The sequence below is a fragment of the Plectrocnemia conspersa genome, unplaced genomic scaffold, assembly GCF_051122295.1.
Source record: "Plectrocnemia conspersa isolate PC_06_02 unplaced genomic scaffold, ASM5112229v1 ptg000011l, whole genome shotgun sequence".
NCBI lineage: Eukaryota > Metazoa > Arthropoda > Insecta > Trichoptera > Polycentropodidae > Plectrocnemia > Plectrocnemia conspersa.
In genome coordinates, this window is record NW_028277175.1 from 29,717,433 (window position 1) to 29,739,849 (window position 22,417).

Consider the following 22,417-nt stretch of genomic DNA (forward strand, 5'->3'; position numbering starts at 1 on the left):
TTACGTTTAGTCTTCGGTACTGGGACCGGCCGATCACCAGTCGTCCCTGTACGATTTGTAGTACACGTGGAGGACCTGAGGAGTGGACGGTCCGGCTTCGTCCTTGTTGTCTTCGTCCGATTTGGACGAGTCGGTTGGTTTTCTGAAACAGGCAAAATACGACAATCAATATTGCGCTTTGCTTTTGATACTGCTCGTTGCACTGTTCTATATAGTCGGTATGTAAATACGAAATTTTGAAACGAGAAACATTATTTAAGCAAAATTTTCTATTCTATTTTTTTTTGTAATAAAGATTAAATTGAAATTGGTTCATTATAATCAGAATTTTCCGCTTTTCATGCTAAAAAAATGTTATCACTTTCATAAATAGTTAACCATTGCTTTTATACAATCATCAGCGTTCAACATTGAGTTCTACGCAGTAACAAAGTATCTCGATCAATCACTTCAAGACGAAGTATCGCATTTTCGCGAACGCACTTTGTTTCTCGCGAACGCGAACTTTTTGTAACATTTGTCATTGTCGCAAAAATCATGTTTTCTTCAATCAAAAGACTGGTCTCTTACAATCAATCGAATTAATCGAATTATAGATGAGTTACAATACTAAAGTTAATAATCGTTTTTGCATTTTTTATAATACAAGATTTCATTTTGTTTGTGATCTTATAAAGGTGTTTTTTGAATTGGCAACACTTCTTCCAGCGATAGCCAACTTGACAATTGACAGCTAATTTGTGCTTCGTATGGTTTGCATTTCAACATGAATAGACTTACGCCAAAATTGTGCAAATTTATTTCAGTGCGCTATGTCTATTTTACGGTCGACATAAACGTGCATCCGAGCAAGCAATTAGAATAATCATGGCTTGTTTTCGCATCACGCATACTCTAATTGATAATACGCATCCGCAGAGACATCGTACAGTGCGTACCGAATTGTACGTTGTATTGAGGAGGACCCGAATGAGTCGATTTGCCATGGTGCACAGGAATAAGAGCTATGTCCATCCACTAAAAGCAAGATTTTGCAGAAAGATATATAAAATCCAGCTCGTGCAAGAATTGAAGCCGCTTGACCATCATGTACGGTGAAAGGGCCGAAAACAAGATAAATTATATAGGCTCTCCGATGTCGTTGTCGTCTTAATTTTATAATAATATTATAAATAGGATTTTATTGCTTTTGACGTGGATTTTTGACTTCTGAGAAATGATAATTATTTTTTGTGCCATCCTATTGGTAAAAATTTGTAAAAATTTTAAAAATAGGATGGCAAAAAAAACAATTATCACTTCTCAGAAGGCAAAAATCCACGTCAAAAGCAATAAAATCGTGCCGTCGCAGTTGGGACAATATTACGACTTATGATAAGTGAGACTCGAATGCAACATAAATATTTAAACCGAATTTTGACTAATAGAAGAGCGCATAAAACAATTATCCCTTCTCAGAAGTCAAAAATTCACGGCAAAAGCAATAAAATCGTGCCATGTAATGGCTCGTTTATCTAACGTTAATATTAAATTTTTTTAACAGTACAACGAATTACTGAGAATTAAATGATGTGCATTAAACAGAATTTTGACCAATAGGAGAGCGCAAAAAACAATTGTCACTGTATTAATAACAGTTATAGAGTCTTAATGGTAATAAATCTGCTTAAAAGCAGGTGTAAATAAATGCTCATGAAACAACATGAATAGTAATTTATTAAAATTTAAAATAAAAATTAATTTAGGTATATTTTTGAGAAATTAATTAACAAACCTCACATCACTTTTTAATGCACAAACTAAGCCGGAAAATCCTGATTCAACTCCAACGGTTGAGAATAAGCTTGTTTCACGGTTGAAAAATGCTGCTTTCACACATTCTTTATCTGCATTTTAATTATTTAATAAATATTAACGAACAGATCGAGGAGGTGGTTCGGAATACTCGGCGCACAGTGGATGGTTTAGATTTATAAGAATACATTATTTAAAAAAGTAGGCTTTGCTCGTTTTTTTTAGATTGTAAAATAGATGATATGTTGAATAAAAAATATAAAAATATGAAAATATTACGACTCGGAGTCTTTAGCGCCACCGACTCCGGCGGCGCGTACTGCTGATCACAAAACGGTATCAAAAGTGTCGAAACTCTGCAAAAGACGAGCGTCTCTCCTGCACCATCTGCTCAGTTCTTCCATAGATACGCAGCCATCTTGATCCGAGTCGATCAGCTGTAAGAGAGAGTTTGTGTTAATACTACATAATAATTATTTTGTCAATGAGTTATAATAGTACACAAAATTAAACAAATATAAAATCACCAGGCATATGCAATTGATTTCAACTGGGTCAAGAAATATCTGCAACACCTATTTTTTAAATAAGAACTGGTCATGTTTATGATCAACAATTAATTTTTGTTTTTAAACACTATTATAGAACTAAAATATATTATATTTTTCCAGCATTTTTATCATTAGTTGAATATGATCATATTTTAATCATATTTCTAAATTAAGTGAATCTATTTTCATTGTCCAACTTTGTAATTTTTGCAACATTGTGTTACTTAATTTATTAAGCATATAAAATATTGTTGCACAATATTTTAAGTGGGGCAATATAATACTGTTAAGATATTTTTTTGTATTTATACCTAACATATTTCTCATCCTAGATACGACACATATTTTTGTATCTACAATTACTGCTAAATATTTTATATTATCAACTATATCTATAATTATAAATATAGTTACCTAACATATCTAATTAATAGCCATACATTTAGTTTAAGTACATTATTTTTTTACAATCTTTCTATTAAACTTAATTTATTATGTAAGTTATCTACAACCTTTTAACGATATAATCTTTGCAATAAATTAAAATGTCGTCTATTGTTTCGAAATCACTTTAGAAAACTGAGACTGCTCTAATGATTTTGTTCGTATTCTCTAATGCAGTCTCAGTGAATTTTATTCTCTGAATTTAAGTACTATATAATATTACAATACAATTCAAATCAAAAGTTTTAAAAACGATGCATGAAATAAAAATGAAGGTCAAGAAAATTATTAAGTAAACCTAAAAATTGAATTCATGTATGAGTATAAATCATACTTTGTTAAAAAAAATCCCTATTAGTTTATTGCAGATTATACCAAATTGTGTAGTTATATCTAAATTGAAAGCAATAAAAATGTATAAACACTTTAATTAGGCCATATTTCAACAAACAGATTTGTTGCTTCTATAAAAAATAAGTTTGTTTTATTTCATAAAGTCTATTCTTGAACCATCACCATATTTATGAGGCACTGTTTGATCGTAAAATATTCCATTAAACAATCTGACACTAATGTGGTAGTGACAGTGTTTATTCATTCTACCAAGCGTTGAAACATTTTTCATACATTTTCGTTTATATTATTAGTATTAAAATACAATAGTATCGAATATATTAAAAAAAATAACAGAAAGTACATATAGATAAAATAATAATAAGAAAATATTTTTTTTGTACAGCACATAATTTATTTTAAAATGAATTACTTTTAAATTGTAATTTATAAATCAGCAAACTGTTTAAAAAATGCTTGATAATAGAATTATGTATGTTATGGTATACATGTAAATATTCTTTAAATACAAATAATATTTCTATATTATTTTCACATTAATTGAATCTGGAATAAGTTTGTATATGCTTTAAAAGCTATTACATTATTTGATTAGATAAAAAGCTAAAATATATTTAACCTTACTGGAAAAATATAAGTATAAATAACTAATGTACTTATTTATGTTACTATGTTTTTTGTTTCTTCCTGTAGTTTTAAGAATCCTTTTTTTAATATTTTTTGTAGTAACCGTTGCTTTTAAGCAAGATTCAGTGTTTTACGTTTCATTTGTATAATTACACGTAGTATAAATAATTAAAAGGGCTGATTAAAGTATACTCAAACCAAATTTTGGTCAATAGGAGGGCGCAAAAACAACTATCACTTCTCAGAAGTCAAAAATTCACGTCAAAAGCTATAAAATCGTGTATGTATCGTTGTAGTGAGAACGCTCCGTAACGAGCGTTCCCACTCATTCATTACATTGACTCATTTCGCCTGGAATTCAAATAATAGAGCTAGTTCCTAGTATGCTGCGGACTAGAGCATCATAAAAAGTGTGCAATACTAAAGTATTCCTGAAGTAGCGCGCATTTTTTAAGATAAAACTGAGGGTTTTTAATGATCTGCTGAGTCTCTGCACTGTTCTGACTAAATTTCCAACGTTCTTTGAAAGTCACACCCAGAGTCGGCCTGAGGGGCAGGTAGTACAGGCGAACGCCTGTGGCGCTAGATCTTGTGGGGCGGTGCAACAAGTGCAAGGTACTCAGGTTCTATACTATGAGAAGTTGCAATTTAAAAAAATAATAATTCAAATTATTCATTTTTATAAAAGGTTCGAAATTAAAAAAAAAATGGACCCCCTCAAAATATGCAGCCTGGGTACCTTGCACCCGTTCCACTGCCCTTGTGACCACTTCTATGTGTACCTGGAGATATAAAATTGAGAACACGTACATAATTTTTTATGACTTGTAATTAAATGGTCAGAATTTAAATCAAATTTTGGTCAGAATAAAAATCAATTTTCGGTCAGAATTTTATTAGCAAAATGGTCAGAATAAAAATAATAAACGGTCAGAATAAAAATAATAAACGGTCAGAATAAAAATAATACACGGTCTGAATAAAAATAATAAACGGTCAGAATAAAAATAAAATACGGTCAGAATAAAAATAATAAACGGTCAGAATAAAAATAGCACATGGTCATAATAAAGTAACTTGCTGCCATAGTCGCATATTTTATGCAGGAAACTTGAAGTCAACATATTTTATCATATCATTCCAATTGTGATACTCACATATGCGTCTTCGCTTTTTGAATAGTTAGTCATATATTGGATGATGCTGGACAATTACAAGATATACCGAAATGAAAACAAATCAATGCAATATCATTAAAAAAAGGTTAGGTTGTTTTGGTTCTACAGTGAAAGTCGGCGCGAGCGGTAGCGAGACGCCTCCCTTTTCCTATATAAATTTGTAATTATTAATAAATAAAAACCATGCTATAAAATGAATTTTGATTTATTTTAGAATGTTACACTTCACCGTAGTGGTGGTCGTAGCGAAGGTCTAATAGTTGGTGTTGACAAAAGCTGTTGATTCAGCGTTGGCGCGTCAGAACTGTCAAGATGTAAGCGACAGACGCCGTCTAAGAGTTGTACCAATCTTAAACGATTACACTATTGCCAACTGAAAAAATCGAATCTGACCACGTGTCAACATAAATCTTACATTTATGTTGACACTTGATTTCGATTCTGACCAAAAAATATAAATTATGAGAATCTAATATTTATTCTGACCATTTAATATTTATTCTGACCGCTAGTATTCTGACCGATGTATTCTGACCATTTAATATAAATTCTGACTAAAACCATGTTAAAATTCTGACCCGAAAAATACGAGTCATTTTTTATTTTTCTTTAAACAAAAATCTTTAGAGCTAGGCTAGGTTGGGGTATGATTTATCGTACCCTAACATAGCCTAACTCAATTCGTTATAAAAACACATTTTGCCTGAGAATAATTGGTTTATATATGGAATTTACTTAAAATTAATAACACGATAACTTTCGCTGCTTTTATTATATCTGCATAATTTATATGCCAAAAAATAAACCTTGTAAACATCTCAGATATATATGTAAGCCAGCTATATCCAAAATTTTGTTTTAAAATGGTGGCTATTCAAAAAATAAAAAAAATCGTATCTTCGTTAAAAATATTTTAGAGAAAAAAGTAAAGAGAGTAAAAATGTTTTATAATAAAAATGAAAGCAAAATAAAAATTAAATTTTGTAAATTATTTGTTCTTAAGATTCGATCAGGGCCGCAGTTTTAAACATTTCAAATTTTTACGAACTGATATCAACTGGGCAGGTAATTTGAGAAAAGGTTTATAAGACCTTTACAAAACCTAATATTAAATCCTTTTTTCACAAGTAAAGCATGATTAACTTTATCGAATGCCTTTTCAAAATCTCTGTGTATGACGTCCACTTGTACACAAGAGTCCAATGATATTGAAATAAAGTTAAACAAAACCATAAGATTAGTGACAGTGGATCGATATAAAACCATGTTGCTGCTCGAGAAGCATACACATAATACAATACATACAATTTCACATAATTTTGCAGGGCTGAAATCAACGCTATTGCCCTGTAATTGTCAATGTGAGAATTGACACGCTTTTTATGAATCGGGGTGTACTTAGAGCATTTCCACAACTCTGATTAAACTACACAAAATAATTTTATTTTATAAGGAAATTATCTACTTATTAATAGCCTAAAGATGTTGATGTTTAGTCCACGTCCAAATGTTATTGTAAAATACAAAACATAAACATTTAACATTCACTGTTTGATAGTTATATTTTTTGAGAAAATCTTCTTGAATTTTCACCGGCTCACACTTTACTATTATTTGTGAATACTGAGATCAGTCTTTTTGGTAAGAAAATGGAAAATTCGTTATACTGGGAATTTAGTTATTTCAGTATTCGTTACAAAGAGATATGTTGGGAACAATATTATTGTTGAAGTTTAAATAAATATTTATCATCAAAAATTAAATTTTTATGTTAGTTAAATACGTATATTTGTCTACTTACGTGAAATATCCTGTCAACGTGGTCCTTGGCCGACTGCTCGTCCGCAGGAGGCTGTGTGGCTCGTCCCAGCATCTCGTAAATGCTGGTCACCACGTCGGTCATCTCGGCCTTCGTGATGACCCCGTCGCCGTCCAGGTCGTATAGCGCGAAAACCCACTGAAGCTTGTCTTGGGTGGTGCCCCGAGACACCCGAGACAGAATACACAGGAAATCCTGCAATTCATACAAACCGAAACTTAGCGATCCGCAGGGTGTAATAAAAGTAAAGTACGCCAGAGTGACCGAAGAAAGGCGGTTACGCTTTTGGGGAAATGCTTTGAGGGTTGCTAATAATAAGATAAGATCTGTAGTTTGCACGATGAACATTTTCCGATAGTATTCTCTATATACATATATAAACTGTGAAGTGAGTATGTACCAAAAATATAGTTTTATTCGCTATATTGTTTAAAAATATTGTTAAAAAATATATAAAAAATGTCACTAGATCATTTTGCATGTTTATAGAAATACAAGCAACTTTATTATACATATAAGAAGAGAATTTATAATATTATTTCGCATTGTTTCGTTATAATGCATGCAATGCACCTGGACTGCCGGAATTGTTGAAGATGCATTTACATATTAAAATGTGTGTCATGTAGTAGGAGTTTGCGCTCAGATTGAGAATTGTTATTGCATTATCCGAGAGGAACATCTGGTTTGCGATAATGGAAAGCGTGAAAGCTTAAAGCGCCGAACCTGGTTGTTCGTCTCTAGCAAGAGAACGAAAAACGTGACAAAAGTGCCTATTTGGAGTTTTTACGAGCCGAGCGTCAGACGGAGGCGAAAAATAGTCCATTTAAATATAACAACGTTTTTTATAAGCAGTTAACGCAGGCGAGAGCTGATATTGCAATAATAAAATCGGGATTGCGTCTATAAAAACCAGCACACGTCTAATTTTAAATGCCAACTATAAACATTTATAATCAAATCGTTTTTATTCCTCTATAAGATAAACGATTCGCGTGTATCATATTCTCTACTAACCAAAGGCAATAACATGTAAAATTATATATTTGCAATATCTATATTTTTAGATTTTTAAACAAAACATCAGTCATAATATGTGCATTATGCTTAAAATATTTAATGGAAAGCAGAAACTATATAATTTTTTTGGGGATTCTAACTAGCTTCACCATCAACTTCAAACGTTATAATAACAATACCAACTCGTCTCGACAAAAGGCTTAATAATTGAAGAAAGAACTCATTGAACAATTGTGTAATAATTGGAAGATTTCACAAATTAGCACGTCCATTTCAATCTAATATTCGAATTATTCGATCGATTTTCAGCTATACGATTATTTGAATAATTGAATCAAATGAAATTTGAAAAAAATCTTAGAATGAAACAATTTGTATACTTGAGAAACACAGTCATTTTCTCTCTATATATATCCGAGTGACTAGAGCCGCTCTAAGATCAGTGATCCTTTATTTGACAATGCGCGAAAATGATTTTTAATGCTTTCGAAAAAAAAAATGTTTGTGGCGTGTTTACTATGACCGAATTCACAGAATTCGTTCGTTGAAATAAAAAGACCCATTTTTTACTATCGTTTAACGCTTATCTCAAAAACAGGTGTGCGTCGCAAATTTTTGTGAAGTCATTTGTGTTTTTTCTTTCAAGTCACAAATATTTTATTTCAAAAATTTGATGGCATTTAATTTACAGTGGGTATTATGTGACTTAGTTTGCTAAAAAAATTCTCACGGTGGTGTTTCATTTTAAAATACTATATTAATCTTAGCCGATTAAAACCCATCTTTATATAGCATGCTCAACTGGCTCATTTATGATTTAATATAAGAATAATATATAGAATTTCACAATTAAAAGTTTTTCAACCTGCCGATTTATTCTCACCATTGGGGTGTTCAATTATGAATTAAAGTTTGATTAAATTGATTAGTTTATTTGTTGCAACACGAAATGCGTCAGACCAATTAACAATTAATAAGTCAGTGACGTATGTTTATTTATGATGAACTATTTTTACAGCTTACAATCAATTAATGACGCTATGCACGACTTGGCTCGATTTTATTTTAATCATTTGTAAGATTAGGAATATTTATGAAAAAAAAATATTACAGACTTAGTTCAAACTTGGGTCTTTTGGGTATTTGCCACTGAGTTTTATTACTGGTCTATGTTTTATATTTAATGCTATGTAAATAAATTTAAATAATTCTTAAGTTTAGCTCAAGTTGTTTATGAAGGGTTTGCATGACATAACTTTAAATATTTTTTTTATATTTCTTAATAAAATATTATTTAAAGTACCAAATTATGTTAAAAACACGTTAACGATGTTAACACATTCTTGCGTAAATATAAATGTGCGGTAAGCATTTTCTTCACTTGCTGGTTCTCTTTTAAAAGAGCTCATGCAAATGTATTTTAGCACTTTGTTCATCGGGGGTGGTTCATATATAATAAAGCAACCAATAAAAAATATATAAATAAACATCAATTGATTTTTTTTAAATAAATTTAAGGTCGGAATAGCGTAGTCTGTAAGGTCTAGACAAGTAATCCAGAATTCACAGGTTCAAGCCACGATAACAGATTTGATTTTTATTTAATAAAATATTGCTCTTTTTTTATATAATTGAAAAATAAAATATAATAAATTATAAATAATTGCAAGTTGTTAAGAATTTTCTCGCATAATGTTAAACAAAAAAAAAGAATATCTCCAATTACGTACTCTTGATTTATTCGTAGTCGGTCAGGTGACGGTCGATCCGAGGAGGCTGTGCTCCAATACCGCAAATGATTTACAACAAACGACCCTATAAAAAATATTCGTATATATGTCCTTTTGCTCTCTATTACCCGCCCGGACCTTTTTTGCGACGTTTGACCCAAGCCAAACACACAAAAGGTTCGAAGGAAACGTTTTTTACTGTGACGGTTGTTAGGGAAAACTTTTGCGGTAAAACTATCTGGTGAGAGGAAAAGTATGAATACATAAAGTATTGGAATAAATACAAATTTAAAATCTTATGAAACTTTTAAAACAGTTATTTATTAGCAATGAAAAATGCTTATTATGTAAACTATATTAGATTGTTTTTTACAATTAATTAACTTACTTTAAATTGCCAAGTTTTTGATGATTTGCTAATAAATTTATGTTTTTTTTTTCAGTTTACTATCAACCATGAATAACATGTTATAATTAATAGCATCTTATTTTTGAAATATTAATCCTCAATAATTAATAAATCGACTCTTGAATTCGGTTAAAGGTCCACACGAGAGCTTCTGAATTTATTTCAAAACAGTCTTAATATTTGCAAAGATACCGGTACGACTCTTGCACATAGAGAAGGCTTTTGACACTGTCTGACAAGATGATTTAACATGTTAACTCCTAAATTTTGAAACTCCACTTTAACTAATCCATATAATTTACAACTAGATGTTTGTGTTTAGGATTTACGTACGCCGCCCTGGCACTTTAATTGCAATGGAATTTAATACTTTGCAAGTACATTTAAAAAATATTTTGATATTAAATATTTCGTATAAAATTTTGTGTATCAAATATCACGAGCGGGTGGATATTACGAATGCAAAAAATATCTGTTCTGACACTTGGCACTACAACGATTAGGAACGGAGTATGACAGTTGCTCGCTTTTGCTGGTATGAAAATATAATTATTTATCTGCATAATATAATTTACACAGAAAATTTCATTTTAGCGCTAAGCAAGGCAATAAAACTTATTGAAATCGGCATTATTATTTTTTTTAAATTTAATATTTAAAAAAAAAATTATGCAAGAAGCAAACCACTGATAAAATATTTTTATTTATGTAACTCTGTGTTACGCGAAAATCACGCGGCAAAAACTGACCCGTCGATTTAGTGCTAAATTTATTTTGTTTTAGATTTCAGTCTAATATTGGCAAGTGACATGAACTCTTATTATTTAAATATTCTCTATTCTAAAGTTACATATATTTTATTAAATTAACAAAAGAATACAATAAAACATTTTTTCATTCAAATAAATAAAACATTAATATAAGTAAAGTAAATAATTATCGATCATATAAAATCAAATGCAGATTTAAGTGCATTTTTTTAAAAACAGCTTATAAACAACCCATTGAAAAAATCGGCACTTTTCTGTTAATTCCTTGACTCATAGTAAAAACACATTTTTGTTGTCAATAATGTATTAAGACAGTTAAGTCGTTTCACGTGATTTACGATAAGCAAATTCAAATATTAAAATTGTCCCATATCAACCATAGTAGTTTTGTAGCATATAATATTTTCAGTGCAAAATTTGTGATGTATTAATTTAACAACGTCAGTTTCACGATAGCGTCTAAACATGCAGTGACAGTAACTGGAAAAGCTACATAACAGACTATAATAAATCGTACAGAGCTAACACACAAGTCTGTTATTGTTCTGATGTACAAGAAAAATTACAATACTGGACACGAAAAGCCAGCAACACACAATGTACCCGCACAGAAGTGAAATATTACTCGGTCAGATTTTCGTTGAAATTTAATTTATATCATAACATAAACACAATTGAATTCTTTAAAATATACGGAGCGTCCTTTGCATAATACATTTTTTACCGTTTAACAACCAAACCGCGTACGCCTCCCGGTTATTCCACATAAACGTTTTATCGCTTATGTATAGTTATTATGCCTTTTTTGGCGTGTGAATATTGAATTTATCGGTGCGTTTAAACCGAGGCGCTAACTGCGAAAAAGTGCCATAATTCAGGGCGGCCAACCGGATCGAGTTAATATTTAAGGAGATGGCGACGCGCTAAAAGGGTTAATCGAGCGGAGCGGGGTTGCCAATTACGCCGAATGTGACCCCTTTAAAAATCAGCAAATGAACAATTTAACTGAAAGCTAATCCTTTCCCAGTAAAGAATCGTTCAGACGTGTCGGTATAATTTTGAACAATCTGACGGTAGAGCAGCAGAAACTGCTTGTAAAATAAACAATGCTTTTGATGTATTACTGTTAAGAAACATACGGTTTAAAGGTGTTGTAAAAAATTGTGACAAAAGCTTTTAGGATGAAAAAGACATCTTTCGGTTGATAACGACCAACCGAAGGCGTCAGTTAAACCAGAACCACGCACAACTATTCGAAAGCTAGTCGTTAGTAATTCAATATTTTTAGGTCATTTAAAACGGCTAAGAAATAAAAGCTTGATAAATGGGTGTCGCACGAATCGAAAAATATATTCTAACGATCTTCTTCTCGATCCTATTGTAACGTGAAAAAATTATCCGAAAGGTTTAATAAATGATATTGGTAAGCTAGAACCATCGTTCCGCTGTCCCCTATGGCGTGTGAAAATAGTCCATTCGCGTAGATAATTAACCCTAAAAAGTTATCTGCGGGCTTTGATCGATACCGTTAATTGGCGGATATATATTTCACGGGTGTTGTCAGCCAACACGCAAAAAGTGTGTGTAATCGCGATGATAAACGAGTAGCGTATCGGAGGTGGCCATTTGCGAAGCTAATGCGATGTTGCGGAGAGTATAAATCAATTAAAGCGGAGGCATAAAAATGAAAAATCTGGCCCAGCACATGCATATGGATGAGGCTTTTCATTTACGGTGGGGATTCGAAACGATTCGATACAATGTACGATGAATAAATCGCCTCCGGACCGGAACGCCTCTCTGCGATCTGGCGAGCATAAAGGGTTCGTATCAATTGCAAATTATGACGACGGTACTATTGTTACTCGACGTCGACTTAACATCGAAAACTTATTCATGATTCTCGACCTAAGAGGGAATACGTTAATAAGTTCAAAGGAGATGATCCTTTCTCAATGTATGATATATTTAAGGCTGTAATGAATCTATTTAGATAATATTATATTTTGTATTAGTCGACTATTAAACCCAGAGACTGTTAAACAATGTATAGCCCAAAAGACATCATATAGAACTACTGAGCACCCCCTATACATTCTGTATGAAAAAAATATAAATTTTTATTACAAAATGGCGGCCAATATAAAATTAAAAGTGTCATAACTTTGCAAAATCTAATCCTACTGAAAAATGTCGTATGCAAAAAGTGTTCAAAAGCTTCATTTGCATTAAAAAAAATTTAAAAATTGAAAAGAAAAAAACAAGTAAGCCCCCATACGAGCTTTTATGCGTCTTGGCATATAGTTAACGCTCATATTTGGTTCCTTTAAAAGATATAGACTTGAATTTTTGATACGAAAAAGAGCTTTCAAATATACTTACGATACTGATTAAAAAAAATTTAAATTAAAAAAACAGTTATTTTTTTTTAAAACGCGTTTAGTGTTATGAGTCGATCGAAGTCTAAAAACACAAACACTCGTAGCTCAGTAGGTTTAAATTTTACGAAAAGATCGCTATATATGAAACGTTTATAAGCCTAACTTCATCTAAATAAAGTATAAAAAAAAAACAGTTTTTTGCTTCAAAACAAGCGAGGTCAAGTGCATGACCTGAAAGATTAACATAATGCGTCACGATTGCCAAAATTATAAAATATATTACAATTTTAAAATATATACATATATACGTATACATACATACAAATTCATATACGCACGTACACATAAGTAAAAACACGAAAACAAGATAAAATAACAGACACAAATCACCTCAACAGGTTTGCATTGTCCCAAACGATTTGAACCAAAACCCCATATGTACACGAGAAAATGTCAATATCACAGTATTAAGCAGACGAACGGCCATTGCCAAATAAGAGTTGCCAAGTGCTACAGTTCTAGGTTTTACAGGCAAGAACAGTGGATGCGACCGAGAACTATAATCACCTTCCGGAGCCCACAAGTAAGTAGTAAAAGTAAAGAAGGTTTGATATCGCTATAGCTTCTGAAAGTGAACTACTGTGTGTGGTATGTTACGAAGCCTTTCAACTTCTTTGTCACTTTAATTCAAATCACGGTGATCTCGCAGGTAATTTACAGGATTTTTTTGTAAAATTACACTAGTTGAAATTTCAGAAAAGACGAGCGAGCGTGAGAGAATAATCCTAAAATTAAAATTAATATCTGTATGATTCATTGTGTTGTCCATGTATTGCTTGTGAAACATTTGAAACCTTTAATGGAAGTCGTCATGAATGATGTTATCAATGTTGTCAAAGGACATGCATTAAACACTGTGTTTATTAATATATAGACCAAGTTTATTATACAGAAGTGAGATGGCTCTCATGTGGATATGTTTTGAACCGAGTGTGGCTCTCAAAATTAAACTTGAAATTTTCATGATTGATCGAAAAAAGTATTCTAGCACATAAGTTTCATGGGTTGCACCTCTTGCATAATTAGCTGATATATTTGACTATGTAAACGCAATAAACAATGAATTGCAAGGTCAAAATATCATTGTAGCGCAAGTGGTTATGGGTGCTATTTAATTAAACGACATTTTTTGGAGAACTGACGGGGACGCGGCGTGCTAGACCTTGGTCATTGCGAGAGAGAGAGTGTATGTTGTATTGCCAGTTGTTAAAAACCACCCGCTTCTCCTGGTGAGCGGTGGTGTGGCAACACTGGGAACTGTCAGAACGCTGCCACATCATTATAATTTCAGGCATAAAAAATATTTCAGCGTTTGGATCAAAATTGAAGGCAAAAAGCAGAATGAAACAGGATATCTATTTTTTCAATGTTGTCTATTGTTTTAGAAGATTGTGAAAATATTACTTTTAACGATATCAAGGATATAGTTATCTTACCGAACTAAAAGAAAAGTTTTCTGATTACTTTCCAGATCTTAATTCACATACTAGTTGGATTGTAGAGCATTTTAAATGTGAAATTGCTGATTTACCAGAAGAGTCTCAAGGATTTGCAGAGACACTTCTTGAATGAAATATGGGTTGAATTTGGCAACAAACCAGATCTGTCATATTTGCAAAGGCTTTCAGTATTGCACATGAGTAGGCAGTTAAAAAGTTATTGCCTTTTGCAACAACCTACCTTTGCAAACAAAGATTTTGCACTCTGATGAACATAAAAACAAAGCAAAGAAATCGATTGGATTCTGAAGATAGTATTCAAATTGCTCTAACATAAAAATGCTCCAATTTTGATGTCAGTATGTACAAAATGAATTTTCTCGAATTTATGTTTCATAATTACGATATTGATTTATTTAATATTTTTTATTTTATTTTCTCTATAGTGAGATTTAATAAGCCTTTCGTATTTAATTAATATATGATTTTCTACCTTTCATATCAATTGGGTAACGTCAATGTAAATACATATATTTAGGGGTAATGGTTAAAAAAGTTAACCGATTCCTGTAAACGTGTAAAGCTTTCTTTATCTTAAAAGCAAAAAAAATAATAAAACAATTATTAATTTATAAAACTATTCCGAGACATGTACTTGTATATCGTCTGGGGATACATAATTAACACTCTAACCTAAAAATAAATCCATATAGAAATTATTCAATCTAACGAACATGTATTTGTGTTACAGTTACTATAAATAATTAATGAAATAATAATCTAATTGATACATTTATAAACAAATATATAACCAAGTAGCTTTGAAAATATTTTTTTTAAGAATCCCAATAATGTTAGTTAGTTGCTAGTATATAAAAACTTCTCTACTCGATTGAATAAAGAAGCAATACCAAGATCATTAAGAACGCTCCGAATACCTTAGATAACTTAATATCCATACTGTTTGCTTCCAGTTTTATTTGCATTATTATTAAAGGGCATTGCGTGACTACGCCCAATGTCCAGCAGTTTAATGAAAAATCGCTCATATTGATTTTCGGCATTGTGTTTAATAATTTCCATGCGGCTATTGCAATTACAAAGTAAATGCGGACTTAAAAGGTAACACGTAAGGCGCCCATACCTTCGATTAATCGATTACCTTCTAATCGTGACCTTTGGATGTCGCATTATCAAAAGTGTGTCGTGTAAGCTCGACTTTGTATGTTTTCTTAACTAAAAGCGTCGCTTACCACTTACTTATTAAATCTGCAGCCCATACCGCACAGGCGCTAGATTAAATATGTATTTCAAAGTTGTTTTAGCATAACTTTACTTATACATTTATAATAAAAAATATAGCTTATTATTGATATATCAAAATTTAATTCACCGTGTTGCCATTTGGAAATAAACAGCTTAGTATGTGTAAATGCCAAAAAAAACTAATAAATTGTATATGATCCAGAGACTTTGATCGAATGAAATGAACCAATTTAACAATACAAGATGTGACGAGTTCAACCTGTAGCACGTTTTTGCACAACCCTTGATGATGTATCACCGCAGTCCTCACTAATCTCGTCCTTAGTGCTCCATCAATATGAAAGAAGGCTACGACAGTAGGTCTCTTCTAATGAATTTGATAAAATACAATGATTTCCAATGGAATATTTGTGCGGACTTTAAAATTATTGCCTTATTGTTAGATTCGCAAGGAGTATTTACGAAGTATTGCTGCTTCTCATGTTTATGGGATAGCAGAGAAACACATGAGAACAGAATTAGTGCCTGAGAAAGACAATGTTAAATTTAAGTCATTTGTAAATTCAGATAAAGTTTTCTAACCACCTTTACACATAAAGTTTAGTCTCATGAAAATTGTTGTGAAAGCGTTAGACAACAATGGTACTGATTTTTAATATCTAATGAAAAAAAATCCAAAAATTTCAGAAGCAAAGCTTAAAGAAGGTATTTTTGTTGCACCACAAATACGTAAAATATTGCAGGAGAAGGAGTTCGAAAACCACCTCACTAGTGTACAGTTAACTGCCTGGAGTCATTCAGAGCTGTAGTGAAAGGCTATAAGGAACTATACTGATTTAGTGACATTATTAGGCTGTTACTAGAAAAAGGGTGCAAGAATGTCACTAAAAATTAATTTTCTCCATTCGTATCTTGACTTTTTTCTGGAAAATCTGGGGGTAGTAAAAACGAATCAGGTGAGAGATTCCATCAAGATATGGCTATTATAGAAAACCGTTTTCAAGGGAAATGGAATGCAGGTATGATGGCAGATCACTGCTGGTACATGCAAGAGAAACTGAGAGATTATGATCATGGATGCACACATCCCATCGCCAGCTTCTCCACCACCGCTCGGAGAATATACTGTTGCTGCCACAATAATCAGAACTCTGAGGATCGTCCATTGACATCATCCCTCCGCCAGCTTCTCCACCACCGCTCGGAGTATAATAAACTCGAGCAAAATAGTTTGTCGCAACTTTTTTATCTTGGATTTATTCTGAAAAATCTGGAGGTAGTAAATGACGAATCGGATGAGAGATTCCATCAAGATATGGCTATCATAGAAAACCGTTTTCATGGGAAATGGAATACTGGCATGATGACAGATTACTGCTGGTACATGCAAGAGAAACTGAGAGCTTATGATCATGGATGTACACATCACGCCGCCAGCTTCTTCACCACCGCTTGAAGAATATACTGTTGCTGCCACAACAATCAGAAAGCTGAGGAGCGTCTACTGACATCATCCCTCCGCCAGCTTCTCCACCACCGCTTGGAGCATAACAAAATCGGCCAAAATAGTTTGTCGCAATATATGTAAATATAATCTAATAAAAGTCTAACTAGTTTCCACCTGAAGTCATACTCCCTTAGGGTTAAAAAATCTTAAACAAGAAACAATGAGTCGAAGCACTCGACACACACTCGATTTACATCATCTTATACTAAAAAAATAAGATATCACTACTAATCTATTTAGGAAAATGAAAAATTATACATATGTGTTTCTTGGTCTTGGATTAATATAAAACAGTAGTTTATATAGAAATGTAATTGTAGTTTTTACATTGCTTTACGTTATTTGTGCAATGTTTTTAGTATAGTTCAAAATGAGTACTATTATAATGCTTTACATAATCTTATAGCATCGAAAGATATACATTATGTGACGTTAAAGAGAGTTTCACTTATCGAACCATCTGGTCATGAGTTTAATATATACGGTAATAAATAGATTGTTGATAAAACATGTTTGTCAAAATAGTTATACACTTATCGTCAGCTGGAATAATGTCGGACATTGTTGAAATGCGTCGGTCCCCGCGGAGCTACTCGGGCTAAAAGTTTGTTTCAGTTTCACCACCAGATGTCTGATTGGTCAAATATGATTTATTGCGCAGTGTTTTATTAGCCAATAAGTCATACGCATCGTTTCGTCGGTACTAGTATTATTTCGAGAACTCGGAGAACAAGTCATAAAATCTGGGCAATAACACAATTAACATTTAGGGCAAATTTTCAATATATATGTTTACAGAAGGTTAGTAATTTGGGACCCTTTTCAGACGTGTCCGGGCAAGTTTTCGCTATCGAATTCTGTTCCGGAACGGAAAGCGGCGCCAGGTGTTGTGCCAATCGTAAAAACAAACTTTAAATAACTTTCGAGTTATACTTATACAGAGTCTCAATAAATTCACTTGAAATATCGTCGATCAATATTCAAACGCATCGATTTGATAAGATGTCTTTATATTGATAAGATAACATTATTGCATCTTAGTTAATAATTGCAAATCACATCCTTATACTATATAGGAGGGAAGTTAATAATAATTGGTTGAGTCAAGATTTTCATTAATTAATTAATTTTTTTCGTAATTTTTGATGCACTACTGCACGCCTAGATGGGTCTTAAAAATGAATACATAAAATTCATAATAATTCATATTCTATGAACAAAATACCTGCCACGTTAAAGTACGTGGGTTTCTTTCTTTGGCGCATGAGAAGCGCCCGAGTTCCAGGCGTGCAATGGTGCACGCCCCAGAGTAGCAAATAACACGCATTACCCGGCCCGTAAAAATACAAATTAGATCAATTATAATAAAAAGTAGATTTTTATTAAATATTATAATAAGCTGTCTTTCAGAGTATCACCTGTGTGTTGTTATAATTTTTCATTCAGACGCTTCTCCCATTACTTCTCATTTGACATTTTAATATCCGAGACGTTTAGATAAATCACCGCGTCAAGAACGTTTATGGGTTTCTGAAGGAACAGCATGCGCCATTATCATTTTGAAAGCTTTTTTAAAGTGAGGGTTAACGACGCATACTAGAAATGAAAAGCTAATAAGCATATTGTGGGCCGAATAGATTAGGAGTTTAGTGAAATTAAAATATATTTTACGAAATCGACTTCAAACAAAGCTTTAAGAATGCTATGAATAATAAATTACTTAAATAAATTACCCCTCTCATTACTGAAAGCTTTTCGGAGAACATCAGCTTAAGACTATTTTTAACTTTATGTTATGTTTGGAATTGCAAAGACGCTTTTTCACGATGCTTTCGCAGTATTATACGAAGCTTGTTAAATAATGACATGATTTATGAATAAACCACGGATTAGTCCTGTGCGAATTTTAAAATATTTTTTTAAATACTCCAAATCAAACATATCAAAAATAATAAAACTGTGCCGTTGTGCTTCATAATTCACACTACGAAACGATAGCATATAATGATTTCTAACCAAGTACATCGAAACCAAATTTTGAAAAATAGATGAGCTCAAAAAACAATTATTTCTTTTCAGAAGTCAAAAATCCACGTCAAAAGCAATAATATCGTCCAACGCCGTCGCAGTGGGAATTCTCGGTATCAAATGAAGCATATATAAACTGAATTTCAAAAAACAATTATCACTTCTCAGAAGTCAAAAATTCTTGTCAAAAGCAATAATGATTTGTTTTGCACCCTCCCATTGACCAAAATTCGGTTTGAATAAACATTGACCAATACTTTCACATTAGAAGTTCGTAGTAATATTGGTAAGGATGGCTATCATATTTTTAAAACAAAGTGTAATATCCAAGTGCAGACTAACTATGGAGCAATATGCGAGATGCAAAGTCTGTCTGCTCCTTTCGCTTATTTTCCTTTGAAAGATGAGTTTACTTAATTAGTATTTTAGACTTGACCTAATGAAAGTTTCAAAACTATAATTCTTTATAGAACTTTCATAACGTTAGGTTTGGGTTTGAACAGAAAATATACTTCACTGAAAAATACACATCACATATAAATAAATAATGATAAGTGTATACATATTACTACGTAACGAAAAGCTAAATTATTTAACAAATAAAATAGTTTAATAATAAAAATTATACTGTACGTACTCTAAACGGCAAATATATATAAGTTGAATAAATAGTAACCTTTGTAATTTTAGTTCGAGATATTTTAAGTACGAAAACCGCAGTTTAAAAAGAAATCGTAAGTACGAAAAGAACGTGTATGGCTGAAGTCAAATGTCGAACTAATGCCTTCTCTATACTCTCTTGAAGCTGCCCGAGGCGAACTCGGTCGAGGTCGGCCGTTCAACACTCTTATGCGACTTCGAGAGGAACTCGTTTAATTTGAGAGGAGAATTCTCAAATTATCCTAGGAATAACACGTGCATCGTATTAGTAGCTACATGCTGAAAAGTATCGTGCGTAAATATTTTCTCTTTTGCATTTATTTTTGGTTTAAGTGATATTTTACAAATAACGACGAAAGATTTTATTGCAAAGACAGCATAATCCCTCGTTACAATAAATCATTATCTGTTTCCTACACAATATTTTTCGTTGCTCTGTAAATGTGCAAAACCGTGCAAAATTAAAAATGCTTTATATTAAATTTATAATACATTTATAGAAATTTACTTGTTTATTTTGTTGATTGATTTTTACTGAAATTTAAATAAAATTTCCGCTCAATGGTGCATGAGAATAATATTGTTGTATTTTATAAAATCAGTCAGGATGTACAAAAAAAATTTTAAATTAAAAAAAATATATTATTTGAATAAAGTAATTTAATGTAATGATTATTTAATTTTTATTTTTGAGAAAATTACACTAAAAAATACACTATTAAGTATTCGACAATGTCACTTTTTATTAAGCAGAGACACTATATATATATAACTAATAAGAAAAAAGGGAAGCTATTTTGATTTGCTTCAGTTGGCAGGCCTGCGTCTAATGATTAAAAATTTGCCCTTTGATGAACGCTCTCGCGTTTTACGATCGCCCCTTTGACCGTGCGGCTTTAATCTCGAGAAAGCGCCGCTTTATTGCTATACACTCATTAAACCCGGCGTGCATTTGCGCTAATAGTTCCGGCTTTAGTTTTAAGCCCTCCCCGTCGTGGAATGTCGTCGACGATAGCGTTCTGCGATTCCTTTATTACAACATACTATCCGTTCGCAAAGGGAGCTAACCGAGTTCGTAAAATTCCGTTTTGTCTAGTGTGAATCGCGAAAACGCGTCATCCAACGAGCGAACGTGACGCGGAAGATAACGCTAATTGTGCGGTAGGACTTTGTTATCCGGGGATTTTTAGCGCGTAATACCTACGTATGTAAGTAGGGGCTAAGTGCAACGGAGGAAGTGCTAAAAATAGCGAACCGGCGACAGCGACCCTCGCCGTGCGGAAGCAATTACGCTCCGCAACCTGCCCACTCGGATATTTTAACATTGTTAACTACCCCCTTTTTATTTTCCGCCCCGGCTCGCTGCACAAAAGCTTTCCCCCGACCTCGCTCGTTATCGATATAGCGGCTCGAAAATTTTGAAAACGGCGCAATTAAGTAATGCGCTCATATCGTCGGCTTAGAAAAAGACTGTCGCATCACAAAATTAATACGTTTTCATTTAAGGACTGGAATCGGCTAAGTATCATTTTATTGGTTTTTAAGCTTTTAAAAATTTCAATTTTGTGAATATAGTATTTTTTAAGTGTGCTTTTCTGACAAGTCCACATTCCAAATTTTAGTGAAAAAAATCATCGTTCGTCAAACGATGCTTATGGGATAAATTCTATTTGGATTGCCTCGTGGGGACGGTCAAACACCCTGTCAGTATCATGGTGTGTTTAGTAATCTCCAAGGCGATGGGGCGCCTCCACATTGTGCAAGAGACTATGATGCAGGACAAGTACTGAAAAATCGGTTCCTGCCTCAAGTCGGAGAATAGTTCTCTGGTGGCAAGGAGTATTTGTTCATTTACGACTCCGCACCCTGCCATAAAACCAAGAGTGTCACTGCATTCCTGGCTGAAAGACGTGCATGTTTTGCCATGGCCAAGGAATTCTCCTGACATTAAATTTATTTAAAGCCTGTGAGAGCTCATGAAGAGGGAGGAGGGGGGTGCAAGGGGTGATTATAAACAAGTAGCAGCTCATCGAAACCCTCATCCGGGAGTGGCATCACTCTTCTCGGCTAAGGCAAAATGCAAAAATGTGCATTGAGAGTATGCCACGATGTATACAAAGCTGTAATTGCGACAAAAGACAGAATTACAAATTTTTCACATTTTAAAAATTTTATAACGAATATGGTGTAAAAAAATTTCCAATTAAATGTTCACATTTTTTTTATGAATATAGTAAAATTAAAAAAATCATAGGTGTCTCTATTAATATGGCAACTCACTGTATGATGAAATTTATGGTGTGTTCGACAAATGTTTCCTCAGGAAAAGAGAATGCACGGTCGGTAAAGTATACCCACAGAACAGAGAATATATAGAAGT

At 32.6% G+C, this 22,417-nt stretch overlaps 1 protein-coding gene across 2 annotated transcripts in view; it reads right to left on the bottom strand.

The window, feature by feature from the left end:
* The window catches only part of LOC148230230 (Kv channel-interacting protein 4-like), a 126,307-nt gene continuing 103,890 nt past the window's right edge, over positions 1–22,417 (bottom strand). For both annotated transcript variants that reach the window (XM_088198739.1, XM_088198740.1), the window contains exons 6-8: positions 6,750–6,962; positions 2,074–2,231; positions 1–142 (exon numbers count right to left, since the gene is read on the bottom strand). In XM_088198739.1, coding sequence (XP_088054865.1) covers positions 2,121–2,231; positions 6,750–6,962 — 324 coding nt within the window. In that variant the 3' untranslated portion in view covers positions 1–142; positions 2,074–2,120. The remainder of the gene's footprint in view (positions 143–2,073; positions 2,232–6,749; positions 6,963–22,417) is intronic.